We start from the raw sequence: 15,137 nt of genomic DNA on the forward strand, positions 1-15,137 counted from the left end.
AGCAGTGATGAAGGAGCTTGGGAGCTGGACGAATCCAACGGCAACAACGGAGCTTGGGAGCTAGGCGGAACCAGTAGTGACAAAGGAGACAAGGGTCTGTATGGGACCAGTGGAGACTGGAGGCATTTAGAACTCGCATAGTCAATGTCATCATCTATTCCCATAGGGACCAGATCGAGCAACTCTTCCTCAGTGGTGGGCATAAGGGCGGGGCTCCACTCCATGCCATTGATCTCCATTGACACTCCGGAAGTTGGAGCCATCTTTCATACCTGTTCACTCAGCAAATGGCTTCGGGACAAATATTGCGCCTGGCATATGCTTGGGCTTAGGATCTGGGTCTGCGGTGAGCTCTGTCTCAAATTCCGTTGAGTGCGCAGTATGAGGATGGATGGGTCTTGGGTCCGGGGTGTGCAGGATGGTCGAGTGGCTGGTAAATTTTTCCTCCACCTCACCCACTGTGGACAAGGAGCCACTCTTTGCGAGAACCAGATCCACAAATTCTTTGAACTTTCCTTGAGGACCATAAGGAGAGAGGGGGACTAGTTGTTTAACATGATCATTTAATCCCCTCACGGATGATTGCCTCATAAATGAAAACAAAATATAAACAACATAAAGTCCCAGGCCTGGTCCTCTCTTGTCCTTCACTGTCATTACTCATCCTTTTATCCTTCCCGAGCTCCTCCGTGGGACTTGAGACCGGTGTGACTGGCCTTGCTCCGATCCCACGGCACTCTGCCCTGGCCTTGCTCATCACAATAAAGTCTTTATTAAACAAAACTAAACTCTAATGTTTTTGAAAGAAGTCTTACTCACCGAGGCTGCATTTATTAGATCAAAAATACATTAAAAACAGAAAAAATATGAAATATTATCAGAATAAAATAAAACAACTGTAATTTTTTTTCTATATTAATATATTTTAAAATGTAATTTATGCTTGTGGTGGCAAAGCTGAGTTTTCAGCTGCCATTACTCCAGTCTTCAGTCAGTGTCACATGTCTTGACGGTCACTTTTGATCAATTTAATGCATCCTTGCTGAATAAAAGTGTAATCTTTTTTTAAATAGCTGATTCCAAACTTCTTAATAGTTAATAGTTCAAAATAATGGTGAATTTATTTCAAATGAAAAGTATTATATATTAAATATATAGTAAAATATATTAAATATATAAATATACAGTATATATATTATATATTATATTATATATAATTGTTTAAACATTTTTTATAGCAGTATTTAATTACAGTTTTGCAAATGAGAAGGACACATAATGCTGTGTTAAGCACTTCTGAGCATGAGATGAGCTGATCATATGTCTTGCATGTGTGCTTGATCTAAGGACAACTGATCTTGGGCACTGAAGTTATCGGTTTGCTAACAAAAGGCACATTTTTGACTGAACTTTTGGCTCATTTTGAAGAATGTTTTAAATGAAGAAATACACAAGTATATAACAGGTAGTGTGTACAGCTTACTACTTCACAACTATTGAAGAGTTACTGTCTTTATTCAAAAATACTTAAACTGAGGATATGACCAACTGATGATGAGATTCTGACCTTGAACGAAACCCATTAGACTGACTGTGAGGTTAGATCTACTATCTAACCCTTTCATGAATGGAGCTGCCTCAAGGGGAAGGGAATGTAAATGTTATGTATTATTACATTTCAAAATGATTTGGATAAACTTATCCTTGATATTTTCCCGGAATGTGCCTTTGAAAATGGAATATGCCTTTGGGGATGTCACATGCATGGACAAAACAGCCTATCTACCATCTAATTTGGAAGATATCAGTGAGCTTCTTTTAAATTTAGCTGTGTAGTCAATAAATGCAGATTATGATAGCTCAGATGAGACCTTTGGTTTTATTTTTTTGGAAGGACACATACTGGAACAATGGAAGGATGTTGTGGATGAATTCTTAGCGTCTGCCTGTTCGGTGACACTAGGGCAAATTTCATCAGAGTTGTCTTCAGATGACTCTTATCTTTATTGTTCTTTAGTGTCTGCTTTTGTGTTTCTTGAAAAATGCCTGTCAAAGCAAATAATTTATGCTTTGGTTTCGTCCTGTATCTCACCTCACAGCAAGGTTTTCATCTAGTTAAGTTTCAATCTTACTGTCTGGGGGAAATGATGTTAAGTAAAGTACAAGCCACTTTTGTCCTTTTTTTTCAGATGTCATGTGTATTACTTTGCTGTATTTTATTGCCATATCTGTAGTTATTAAAATATGTCAAAATGAGCTGTGAAACAAACAGAAGGCTATGTCAATCAAATGTTTGACCTGTAAATAGAACGTCTCGGTTGTATGTAACCCTCGTTCCCTGAAGGAGGGAACGGAGACGTTACTTCAGTGACTGACGAAATGGGGGTTTTCCTAGAGAGCCCTATCATCTTCGAGTATTAGAAAACCAGCCAATGGTATGAAAATACCATCGGTCTGCGGATGGTAGTATAAAAGGATATACGTGGGTATAAAAAGGAGCCGAGAGTGCAATCTCGCATTATGTTACCTGCTGAGGAGCCGAGACTGTGCGCCCCGGCCGTTTCAGCAGTACAGCGGAAGTGGCATGTGGACGTAACTTCAGGGAACCGAGGGTTACATACGTAACCGAGACATTCCCTTTCAGTCCGTCGCTACGAGTTACGTCAGAGACTGACGAAATGGGGGTCCCAATCTAATCTCGCCACTGTCTTCCAGTGTCCTGCGCAAGCCCCAGCTCCTTGTCGTGAGGCTAGCACGAATGAAGGGCCAGGCTAACGCAAGAATACCAAGGTACACTAGGTAGCATATCCCAGATGGAATATGTAACAGCGCCTACCCGCAGGGAGAACTTAAAATACACATATGACCCATGTACGGGATATATGGAGTTATCCAGCCCACAGGGTGGAATTTTTCAACCTTGCGGTGTCTTCAACCAAGAGGGGTCTTGCCAAGGGAAAGAATGCTCGGAGGAGACTAGCCGTGGAAATACACATGTGAGGGTTGCCCAACCGGGGAACCATGCACATGGAGGCACCTAACCAATCACGAGGGCTGACCGACCGGGCATGCACTCTGGTGATGGTATCAACAGTGCAGGAGGAACTCAGGGTCTATGGAGAACTCATCTGAGTAAAATAGCGCACATATCCAGTCTGTGGAGTGGAATGGCGCAGCAAGCGATGACACTGAGCAGGTCCTACTTACTGGCTACTGGAAGTGAATACACGAGAGGACACTGGCTCTATCCAGTGAGACAACCTCTGCTTGGAGAGAGCCTTTCCCTTCAGCTTCCCACCGTAACAGACAAAGAGCTGGTCTGAGGTCCTGAAACACCGCGTTCTGTCTACGCAAGTACGGAGAGCGCGTATTGGACAGAGCAGTGCCAAGGCTGGGGGCAGCGCTTGCAGGTTCACCACCTGATCCCTGAAGGGTGTGGTGGGAATCTTGGGCACATATCCAGGCCGGGGTCTCAAGATCACATGAGAGTTAGCCGGCCCGAATTCCAGGCACGCTTCGTCAACCGAAAATGCCTGCAGGTCCCCTACCCTCTTGATGGAGGCCAAAGCAACCAGGAGCGGCGTCTTCATAGAGAGATACTTTAGCTCGACTGAGTGCAATGGCTCGAAGGGATGCAAGGTCCCAAGAGGGCATATGTGAAGTCCTGAACCAGCGGGGTCATTGGAACTACAGGCGTACCCACGATGGGTTTCTCTCTCTAGCGAAACCCCCATTTTGTCAACCATTACTAACTCGTAGTGACTGACTTAAAGGGAACACACTGTTCTGTTCACAGTTGCTGCACCCCGTCTCTGGAATAACCTGCCTTCTGATATTAGATGTTGTACATTGGGTGTTTTTAAAGCAAGGGCGCATTTACTTGCCCAGGCTTATGGTTGAGCTAGCAGTTGAGTTTATCTTGTTTTACTGTTGTCTTGCATTTTAATTGTATTTTGGTTTGGTGTGGTGTTTAATGTTGTTTTGTATTTTTTGCTATTTATGCTGTTGGAATATTGTAAAAAAAAAAAAAAATTTGGATCACACCTGAGACCTCTGTGCCCAAATTTGTCCACGAACCCGGGATTAAGGGCTGCAATGTGAATACGGCTTGAGGGTTAATGGAAAGCACTTTGGCCAACTCACGTTGTTTTTAAATGTGCTATACAAATAAAATAAAATAAACTAAACTTTGAGTAAAAGCTCATTTCTTAACGTTACGCTCACAAAGGCTGCATTTATTTAATCAAAATACAGTAAAACAGTAGTATTGTGAAATTTTGTTACAATTTAAAATAGCTGTTTTCTATTTTACTATATTTTAAAAAGTAATTTATTCCTGTGATGGCAAAGCTGCATTTTCAACATTACTCCAGTCTTCAGTGTCACATGATCCTTCAGAAATCATTATAATATGATGATTTGCTGATCAAAAACATTTGTAATTCTGATCAATGTTGAAAACAGTTGTGCTGCTTAATATTTTTAGATATTTTTTTTTTTTTTTTTTTTATAAAACAAATTTAGGATTCTTTTTAGATTTTCAGGATACATTTTTAGAAATCAGGATTCTTTGATGAAAAGAAAGATCAAGCATTTATTTAAGACAGAAACCTTTTTATAACTGTCACAGGTGGTTGCAGGAAAGCAGATGAAGACGAATATATTTCCAACACAATGTTTTAATAATAATAATTCAAATAGACAGGCAGACAGGCAAACAGGCAGGAGCAACACATGACCGGATAACAAACAGAGGAAAAACTTAAAACACAGTGATGATGAGGAGATAACCAACAGGTAAGGTGATCTGATGAATGTCCATGACAACTGATGACTGCCAGGAAACAAAGACAAAGAACACATGTGACTGATGAAAAAGTCCATGAAAACAAACTAACTTAACAACTGTTTGTTAAATGTCATTTTAGATCAATTTGAGGATTAAAAGAATTTATTTATTTTTTAATTTTATTTTTTATCCTACTTACCCCCAACATTTACATGGTTGTATAGCCAACCAAAATGTGTTGTGTTGTGTTGCTCAATGAAAGAGTTATTTCATCACACTTTTAAAGTAAAAAAGTAGTCTTAATACCACAAAACATCCCAGAATTCAGTAAACTGTGCTGTTGTTTTCACACCAAAAATGGCACTATACCTGGAGGATAATGTCATTGAGTAACTGCTTTTGTAAGGTAAAGTGATATTATGAAAGACTAACAGGATGCCAAAACGATGTCACTTTTAATGTCATAACTGTCTTTTGTTGGGTAAAGTGATATTATGAAAGACTAGCAGGATGAAAAGTGACATTGAGGAGAAAACTGAAATTGATAACCAATGAAAGCAATATTCCCACAGCATTTTGAAACCAATTTTTAAATGTAACATTTAATCCAATAAAATATACAGTATGAGGTGAACATCTGTTATAGCTCTTTTAAAACTAAACAGCAGTGATGATAAACACTTCAAACCAGCTAAAGAATGTGTGGCAGGAATGGAGGGAGAAAAAGAGAAAAAGATAGTGATAAAATCTGTAGCTCCTGCTGAGGAAGGCGTCTTCAGCGTGACTGTAACAGCAGGAGATCACATCTCGCATTCCATTTCACAACCTTTCTCAATAGAAACGCTGCAAGACAAGCAAGTTTCTAAACACGCACAGACTGGGACAGAGACAAAGACATAAAAAAATAAGAACCAGGGAATGTCTTCAGTCGGTGTTTATTTGGATGTACGCCCCAGAGTAATGAAGATGTTGCGCGGTTGTTCATCGGTCTGTTCATGCGGTTTTGTAACAGCTTCCAGAGTGCATAACGGGACAAAGAATAAGGATGGTCAAAAGGGATAGGCCTAAACATTTTAACAGATATTACGCATTTATTTCCATCCATCCTGACCTTTGGTTTGCCTCATATGTGTGTTTTGGATTGTGAAGTTCTGAGAGGTGAAAGAAGTGTTGCCAACTAAAAACAGTTGTTTTTGGTTTATTGAGTGTTCACATTATTCACACATTGTAGAACACTAAAATTAACATGTGAAACCAGTTCATACTGCATCTTTTGATAATTATACATTAAATCAATAACAATATATTGTAGTCTTGTACAAGGTGATTGTAGTAATGGAAAATCTGAATGCAAGTGGATTGCTTGGATATTTTGTAGCAACCATACACTGATTATTTGTTTTATGTAACTATAAATATATTTTATATAACTATAATTGTTTTTTAATAACTTTTATTTGGTGCAGAATTCCAAAGGGTGTCTTTTTGAGTTACTCCATTTTTCAAAGCTATTAATACACATTCAGCTAAAACTAAAACCATATGTCATGGTCAATGAAACCCACAAAGTGTTGCTTAAGAGAATTCAGCATTGCCTATTTTTTTCTCTGTCTGAGTAAAAATAAAACATTATAAACCCATCCGCTCTGGTGTTGCAAAACACTTCTGACAAAGGACAACACATTTGCTGATCGAAGAACAGCCTCCTATCTTAACTCACTTGTGGATTGTGGGAAGATAAATTCCTATTGAAGTCAGACTTTAGAATGAGTTTTAGCAATATCAGCCCTGGCCTCTGACCTTGTGAACCCTTGTGGAAAAAGAAGTGTGCTTAATTGTATTGAATGTGCACTTGTAGTGTACTTCAAACCTTAAAAGTAAAAACCTAAAACCAAAAACAAAATAAAAGGCCACTTAAGTGTACTTAGAGTACACTTTCATGACTATATTTCGTAAAACACTTTAAGTACACTTAAAAAGTGCACTTTGTAATAATGTCAATGTAAAGGTTTTACCTTGAAGTAGAATTTAAATCATTGTTTTATTAATCACAAGGTGTGTTGATTAACATACTAAAGCATATGTAAAATACTTCAAATTTTAAGTAGTCTGTTATTTGACATTACATTTAAAGTTAATATATTTGAAATGTCGTAAATGCAACTTCATTATTATAAAAAATGTAATTACAAATATAATTAAACACATGACATACAAATGTCAATAGAAATTTTAGTTTACCATAAATGCTTGTCAGTATATTCAGCAGTACACTTTAATCATATTTCAAAGACAATTATGAAATTACATATAAATATGTACTTAAATCCTATACTTGTGCGTCAACAAAATACATTTAAGTTCAACCAATTGCATTTATTAAAATTTTTAACTATAATTAATTTTAATTTAATTGTAAATGAACTTGCAAGTGTGAGTCCGCAAAACATTACATTCAGTTCGTACTTTTAAATTATATTATTTCCATAATAAGTACTTATTTTAAAAGTATGCTAAATTCTACTACTTTCTATGACTTAGCTACCTTCATGTGTTGTGTACATGTGATAGCAATAAGATTTTAGGATATTAGAAAACCCAAGTTTGTCAGACTGCTCGAGCAAAGCCAATGCGATTGTTTCCCCGATCAAACTCTGTATAGTATCGAGCTATGAAGTTTGCACCCAGTATCCAGATGGGACCAGTAGGGGGCGGCACATCCAACGCTTTGAACGTCACAGTGCAGATGTCCTCCCCGAACTCTGACTGCTGTAAGAAGAAAAAGAGACATTAGTAAAGCTAATGCGAGTTCATATAGCTGTAACATAGATTGATGAATCTCGAAACAGATGCTGCACTATAGAAGCCATCTGGAAAACGACATGCAAATACAACATGAGGCATTTTGAATTTAATGAAAAAAGTCAGTGCACTTAGTGGAATAGATCCCAGACTTCAGTGCTAAATGAAATGCCAGATTGACAGCGTAGTACAGAGTCAGCAATAGTATTTCCAATGAAAACAACACTTCAGTCAAAGCTCAAGTAAATATAGGGCATCTCTTGAGTCTGCTGTGCCCCAGTAAAACATTATCTTAGAGAAATTGTGAAAGATACCACAACATTAACTTGGCCTCTACTTGGGTGTCAATCATGTGAGGTTAGGGAGTTTAAAAAAATTTCATTGCACAAGTCAACACCACATTTACACAGTAATGCGGTAAAGAGATGCACTACTTAAAGGGATAGTTCACCCAAAAATGAAAATTCTGTCATCATTTACTCACCCTCAAGTTGTTCTCAACATGTATGAAAATACCTGACTACTCGTGCAGTGTGAACTCGGCAAAAGTTGCGCTTTACACTCAAGTCGAAATCCGTATATTCATTTGGCTGGAATCTAGTTATTTTACTACTAAAATTTTACATTTGATAATTTTTCTTACACAAACCCATCGTTTTGCTTCAGAAGGCCTTTATTAACTTTATTTATTAAGCTGTTTGGAGTTTGTTTATGATGGATGGATGCACTATTTTGAGCTTCATACTGATGGTTGCAATTCACTGCCATTATCAAGCTCGGAAGCCTCAGGGTGTTTATTAATATAACTCCAATTGTACTCGTCTGAAAGAAGAAAGTCATTTACACCTAGGATGACTTGAGGGTGAGTAAATCATGGGGTTATTTTCATTTTAAAGTGAACTACACCTTTAAGTACATGAGAGCAAACAAAGGACCTGATGAGTTATTTAACCGTGTGTCAACAGAATAGTCAAATCTTTTTTTTTCCTACTATGGAAGTCATTGGGGCCTATCAAATGTTTGGTTACCCATATTCTTCAAAATATCATCTTTTGCGTTGAAAGAAAGAAATTTTGAGGGTGAGTAAATGATGACAGAATTTAACATTTTTGGTGAATTAACCCTTTAATCTCTAGCCTATAATTACATTAAATGTGTACTCATGTTTTATTTTTAAGCCTGCGCCCACATTTGTCATCCACATATTTCATTGCGACTGCCCCATTGCAGAAAAGTAGCCTGTTATTCCTAGTGAGGCATAAAGTACTGTAATTTCTTACTTAGGAATGTAATGGTTACTCAACTCCTTCGCTTGTGCGCTTTTATAGCCTCGTTGTGTTTATAATCTTTGCAAACTATTCTATCTCAAACTTTCCAACTTGTAGATTTTAAATAAAGATCAAAAAAGTTTAGTGGTGGTGGTGTTGAATTGAGGTGAGAGTGGTGTAGTTTATATAGACGGCGCACTCATAGTACTATGAATGGGAGAAAGTGCAACATGCAATATGACGGAATAAGTCCCGCCTTCCAAATAAAAGAGCCAATCGTCGATTAGTAAAGTCATTGCATCACTGCAGGTGCCTTTAGAAGCTCCGGTTGCTATAGAGCACAACAGTCGGGTTCCGGAAGTAAAAGCTCCATTAATTTTCTCCATAGGGAAATTGATAACTTATAAACCTTTAAAGACAGCCCTACTGTGAGCTACGAGGTTGTTAATCCTTTAAAGAATTGAGAAATGTTAAGTTTTTTTCATTCATGGTTAGCCTGTGTTGGCGGCTATCGTTTGCATGCGTTTTGTGGCACTGTACCATTTAAGCCCATCTTTAAAAAAAAAGTTAATTTATGAAAATAATCTTCTCTACAAAACATTTTAGGATGTATTTATTAGTATATTAATGTAAAATGAATCACAAAACATTCATTGTTTGCAGTTCACATGCTTAATTCTTTGGAAGTCTCGCCTTTCTGTAAGGCTAATGGTTTGACCTAGAGATTAGCTTTGAACGCAAGCTAATAAAACTCATCTTTCCATTTAAAGGAAAATTATATAAAATTATAAAGTAATATTTGTTCATACACAAAAAACAATACATTTATCTCTTATTTGACATAATATCAATGTAGTTACCAAAGAAATGTCTGAAAATTGCATAAATGTGTTGATTTCTGAAGGGTCCCGAAACACCAAAGTTTTGGGGTGACTTTGTGTGAGGTCCCCTGAGACAGCAAGCACATGGGTGGGGCTAACTCAACATTGCCAAATGTGATTGTATGCAATAAAAAAATGCCAGGGAAGTAACAAATCACTGGATTGGTTAAAATAATGAGCAACATAAAATTTTATTTTCTCTTTTTATAATTTGACTTCAGAGTTGAAAGTGGGCTTAAAGGGTACATGGGCTTAATGGGTACACTTAGCCATATAGCCATGACTAATTTATTCTACAGCAAAACGGAACAATAACAGGAGGTTACTGAGAGAAAGTAACATCAGGTCATGTGAATTTAAAGGCACCCTCCAGGAGTGGTAAAATAAGCAAGCTTTGTCAGGCTACTGATGTGACTGTCTGCATCTCATCATGTCAGTGTACACGAGAAAATTACAGCCTTTGATCACTTATTCTAAGATTAGCACCACCAAATATGAAATAAATACATAATGTATAAAGTCCTCACCCAGAGAATGTAATCCTCATCTGTGAGAGAATATTCCTGACCACCAAGATGAAAAGCCACAGTGGGCAGCAACTTGACCAGATTACAGCTCACGGTATACTGTAAAGAGAGAGAGAGAGAGAGAGAGAGAGACTTTTAAAGAAGACTTTAAAACCACACAAAGACAACATGCTGCACCATTTTGCAAAACTGATATGACACTAAATTTAACACTTGAAAGGAAAGAATCACGCACTAAATATCATTAGCCACACCTGCCACTTTCAATCATTCCATTTGCTCTTTAGATATAATTTATAAGGCACAGCCAACATGATAGACCAAAGCAGCTGTTCCCATGGAGTTGTGCAACAGGAAAAGGAAATGGAACAATAAGAAACAGGTTTTAATGCTCAACTCTTGCATTGGCTATAAAAGTACTGTTTCATAAGAGCTTTTGTATATGAGATGTATACGGGATGCCATGTTTCATATATCTGCACATCATTTTTTTGTTAGATCCAGAGTTTTATAATCAATTGCCACTGCTGAATGTTTTATAGGGTCCATCATGCATGATGTGCTCTTTGTTTGTGTAAAACTAGAACACATTGTTCTTTTTTTTTTAAAGCTGTAGAGAAGTTTGATGGTTTGCCACTACTGCTGAGATTTCATAATATTTTTTTCAAGGCTTAAATTTTGGCTTCTTCAGCTTTCGTAGTTTCTATTGCTAAGCAGTGGATTCATATTTTTGGTTCAGACAAAATAATTCCCTCTTTAATTGGCTTAATCTCTCAAACCCATTTTCTTATTATTAACAGATTATATGTACGCTTTTAAATAAAGACAGCTTTTTAAGGAATGTCCGAAAGGTTGAAAGAACGTACCCCTCCTTCTGCCAGTTCAACGGCCCCGATTGTTTTCATCAGAATGGAAATGGAGGAGGCGGGGCCTGTGATGTAGGAGGAGCCTGTATCAATCACAGCAGAACAGCCGTCCATGCAAAACAGCATATCTGCCCCCACAGACACTCTGCAGAGTGGGAATTAACCAAAAAATCATTTTACCCTCAAATTTACCTGAGTAATTAGGTAGTTTACTCACCTTTGGAAGGCTTAAATCTATTATTATGTGTTATTATTGGCTTTAAATATAATGCACAAGTTATACAAGTTCCAAGGATTAAAAACGACATAAGGTTGGGTGTATGATTGAATTTTTGGGTCGGCTATTCCTTTAAAGGACACAGGGCAAGGATCGATTACCTCTCTGGAGATGGTTTGAGGTTCTGTTCAAAATTAAAAACGGATGGCTACCGGAAATCTGATATAGGATATCTATTACAACCAGGAGTATTTGTGAAAACTGTGATGTAAAGCAGATGTAGAATGGCAGAAAGAGCTACATAGCAAGAAATCATCATTGTTCTTTAAAATTGATGATGATAATATTCTTACCCCTTCATGATGACCTCCCACTTGCCTTCCTCTTTGGTTTTCATATAATGGAATGATCCAGTGTGGTAATTCGGGTCTGTGCCCCCCAGCACCAGCTCTCCACCAGGGATGTGTGTTGGGTCCCTTATAGATACATCCACAGATATGCACTAGTAACAGACGGGCTTGCAACTATAGCCTATTATTTAGATACATTAAAATTACTACACTCTACAATGTACAGTGACAGTATGACTTTCTTTCTTTTGAATATTCTGAACCAAACTGTTTTGGTTACCATTGACTTCCCATTGTATAAAAAAATAGAGACATTTCTCAAATTATCTCCTATAATGTTACACAGAAGAAAGAAAGTCATACAGATTTGAAGTAACATGAAGGAGAGTAAATGATGACAGAATTAACATTTTTGAGTGAACCACCACTTTAATACCCATTTAAAACCCATAATCTCATGGCATTATTTATGCAATTGTTGCAGTGTAAATGCATTCATGCCAATAAACTGTCTGTAAACATGTCAAAATACCGATTCAGATGCAGCCTCTAATTTTTTTTTTAATCATGTTTTTTGTGTAATACATTCTGATGAATCAAATAAAATATTTTGCTAACACTTTACAATAAGGTTCATTAGTTAACATTAGTTAACTACCTTAGTTAACATGAATTAAGATTGAACATTACTTCTTCAGCATTTGTTAATCTTAATGTTAATTTCAACATTTACTAATACATTATTAAAATCAAAGGTTAGATTTGTTAACATTAGTTAATGCACTGTGAACTAACATGAACAAACAATGAATAGCTGATGAAAAATCTATGAATTTGTATTAACTAATATTAACAAAGATTAACTAATACAGTAACAAATGCATTACTCATTGTTAATGTTAGTTAATACATTAACTAATGTTAACTAATGAACCTTATTCTAAAGTGTTCCCAATATTTCTTTCTACCTTTTTATAGTCTATTTGACGTTTTCCACATTTAACACAATAATGGATCTATTATTTAATATATATTACAATTAGGCTTTTCTTATTTTTCATGTACTTGGTCCTTGTGGCAATAAAAATGACATTTAAATCATGAAATGTATTTGTCCCCCTTTGCTCACACTATGCAAAGTGATGATGCTCACCTGCTGTAGTACACAGAGAAAACATCCTTTTTTAGAACATGTTGAGACATGATGCGATCAAACACAGGTGTAATTCCATCAATGGCTGCATCTGGATAGCCCATCCCTAACACTCCGTCAAACTTGGCAAAGATGAAGGGGATCGCAGGAAGAGCTGTGGCCTCTGCAAAAACCTGCACCACTGGGATACCACCCACCTAAAGATGTTAGAGGTCAAGGGTCAAACAGCTCCGTCAAGAACTGTGTGCAAATTACAGTTTTGGTTTTCCATACTGATTGTATTATCACAGTCAATTTGTTTTAAAGTCACTCAGTATTTTGCCTTGATGGCATTTCAAATTTGGTGCACAAGCATCTGGACTTGGTTAACCGTTGATCTTTTGCTGTGCCTGACTTTCTGGTAACCTGGATGGCTACAAATATCTCACAAACCTTTGCCATTTCATCAAGATATTCCCTTTAAACTCATTTTTTAACATTCCCAATTCATAATCAATGGCTTTTTGTTACTCACTACAACCACGTCCTCGCTCAGAAATCCCCGGACGTTTCCAGAAGCGTACTGGATGGAGAATCCTGTGCCGTTGTAAATATGCGTGAGGGATTTTGAAGCATCGTACCTGTTGTGTGTGACTAAGAGACATATGGAGAAAGGAAGACAAAAAATGCAGCTTTTTTGCTTTTCATTGTACAGGTACATGTAGATAATACAACGACTTTTAAGATTTTCGATTTATATCACTCACAGCAGGCTGTGTATAACGGAGAACAACTATGTGAGGGAACCCAGAGGTTGGCAGAACCCGTGTCAAACACAACATTGAACATCTGAGCTGGTGAACCAATACTAATCTCACCGAAGTATTGAGTCTGAAATACAAAAGACAAATGCAATTATAAATATGAACATGCTCAAAATTGTGGATCGTTTCCATTTTTAACTCTGCATTACATCTAAGTAGTTGATCAGAGGTGTTGGAGCTGTGCCGTTAGTGGGTGATGGTTCATCATATTTCGGCATAATCTCAGAAAACACTTGAGCTGTTGTGACACCCATCTCCTTGATGGTTTCTCGTATGGATGGCATTTTCTTCAGTTTTACCCTAAGTAGTGAAGAGAGAAGTGTCTTGTGTTACATTTATTATTATTATTTTATTTTTTACAACTGATAAAACAGCAACAACAGGACATATAGTAGTGCATTTTATCTGATTTTAAGATGAAGTGGGCATTTATATCATTTAAATTTAAGTAAAAAAGATACTCCCATAAGACAAAGACAGATTTTTCATATACAATTCATATTTGACCCTGGATCACAAAACCAGTCACAAATAGCAGTGAATTCATAGTGAATTCAGCACCATCACAAACATAAATGGACAACTTTAAAGGCGATTTTCTCAAGGTGTACCTATAGTGTCTGAATAAATCTGAATATATTTACATTATCTACTTTGTTGACAATTTAAAAATATGTATTTCAAAAATATATTTACCAGATATCCCTTGAGGAGCCCCTATCCCTTGGGCTATTTTTTTTGTAATGTAGCTTTATGGTTTTCTTCTGTTTTGTTTTAGTAAAGCATTAAGTATACATTTTGGTTTACAGAAGCTTGTATGATACAGAAAAGGAACTGCAAATATTGTCACAAAGGAAGTGCTTCTCCACTGAGGAGGAGTGTGTTCACTTACCTCCATAAGGCCTGTGCGTTGGTTGCTGCGAGTGACAGAACTAGAAGAGTCAAGCAGAGCACATTCATTCTTACAGATGGATCCAATCACTTTAACTAGCTAATAACCGACCCGTGTAACTATGTCCCACACGTCTAATGCCCAGACTCCTTCAAAAACCTCTCTCCTCTTTAACAGTGCTTTATTTGAGAGACTTTCCTCCTTCCAGTGTTTTTATATGTTTTTCTCCTGCACTCTGCTCTGACCTTGACACAAACCTCTAGCTTTCTCTCTCCTCTCACCCCCTCCCTTCTGATAAATGCTCCCTGCACAGAGTGACCTCTTGGTCCAGGGGAAAACATCTCACACAGTGATTTAAGACCACTTCAATTAATAAAATCATCCTTGTGTTGGCCTGAACGTTCTGGATGTATGGGAAAACAATGTTCACAAACAAATTGTGCATATCTTTAAAGAATATGACACTTTAAATAAGATCATTATAAATTCTCATATTTATATAGAACCACACATCTATCATATATATATAAACACACACATTAATATTGTGTAATATCATTACAATTGTGTAATATCATTTTATTTGAAT

At 37.0% G+C, this 15,137-nt stretch overlaps 1 protein-coding gene across 1 annotated transcript; it reads right to left on the reverse strand.

The window, feature by feature from the left end:
- Positions 1–5,081: 5,081 nt before the first annotated feature.
- Positions 5,082–14,748, reverse strand: ren (renin). The gene is made up of 9 exons (XM_084086539.1): positions 14,549–14,748; positions 13,806–13,956; positions 13,600–13,723; positions 13,368–13,486; positions 12,854–13,050; positions 11,704–11,826; positions 11,134–11,278; positions 10,268–10,366; positions 5,082–7,558 (listed from the first exon to the last, which is right to left on the reverse strand). The coding sequence occupies exons 1-9, from the start codon at positions 14,614–14,616 to the stop codon at positions 7,397–7,399; spliced, it is 1,188 nt and encodes a 395-aa protein (XP_083942665.1). The 5' UTR covers positions 14,617–14,748; the 3' UTR covers positions 5,082–7,396.
- Between the last annotated feature and the right edge of the window lie 389 nt (positions 14,749–15,137).

This window comes from Abramis brama (assembly GCF_963993115.1).
Source record: "Abramis brama genome assembly, chromosome: 16".
Classification (NCBI taxonomy): Eukaryota; Metazoa; Chordata; class Actinopteri; order Cypriniformes; family Leuciscidae; genus Abramis; species Abramis brama.

What these genes read in the sequence shown, in the direction of transcription:
- ren (XM_084086539.1), bottom strand. Translation starts at nt 14,616, where the DNA reads ATGAATGTGCTCTGCTTGACTCTTCTAGTTCTGTCACTCGCAGCAACC. An exon ending in TCCGTTATACACAGCCTGCT is followed by an intron (nt 13,487 to 13,599) that starts GTGAGTGATATA and finishes TATGTCTCTTAG; the next exon opens with TCACACACAACAGGTACGAT. An exon ending in ATGAGGATTACATTCTCTGG is followed by an intron (nt 7,559 to 10,267) that starts GTGAGGACTTTA and finishes TTCTTCTTACAG; the next exon opens with CAGTCAGAGTTCGGGGAGGA.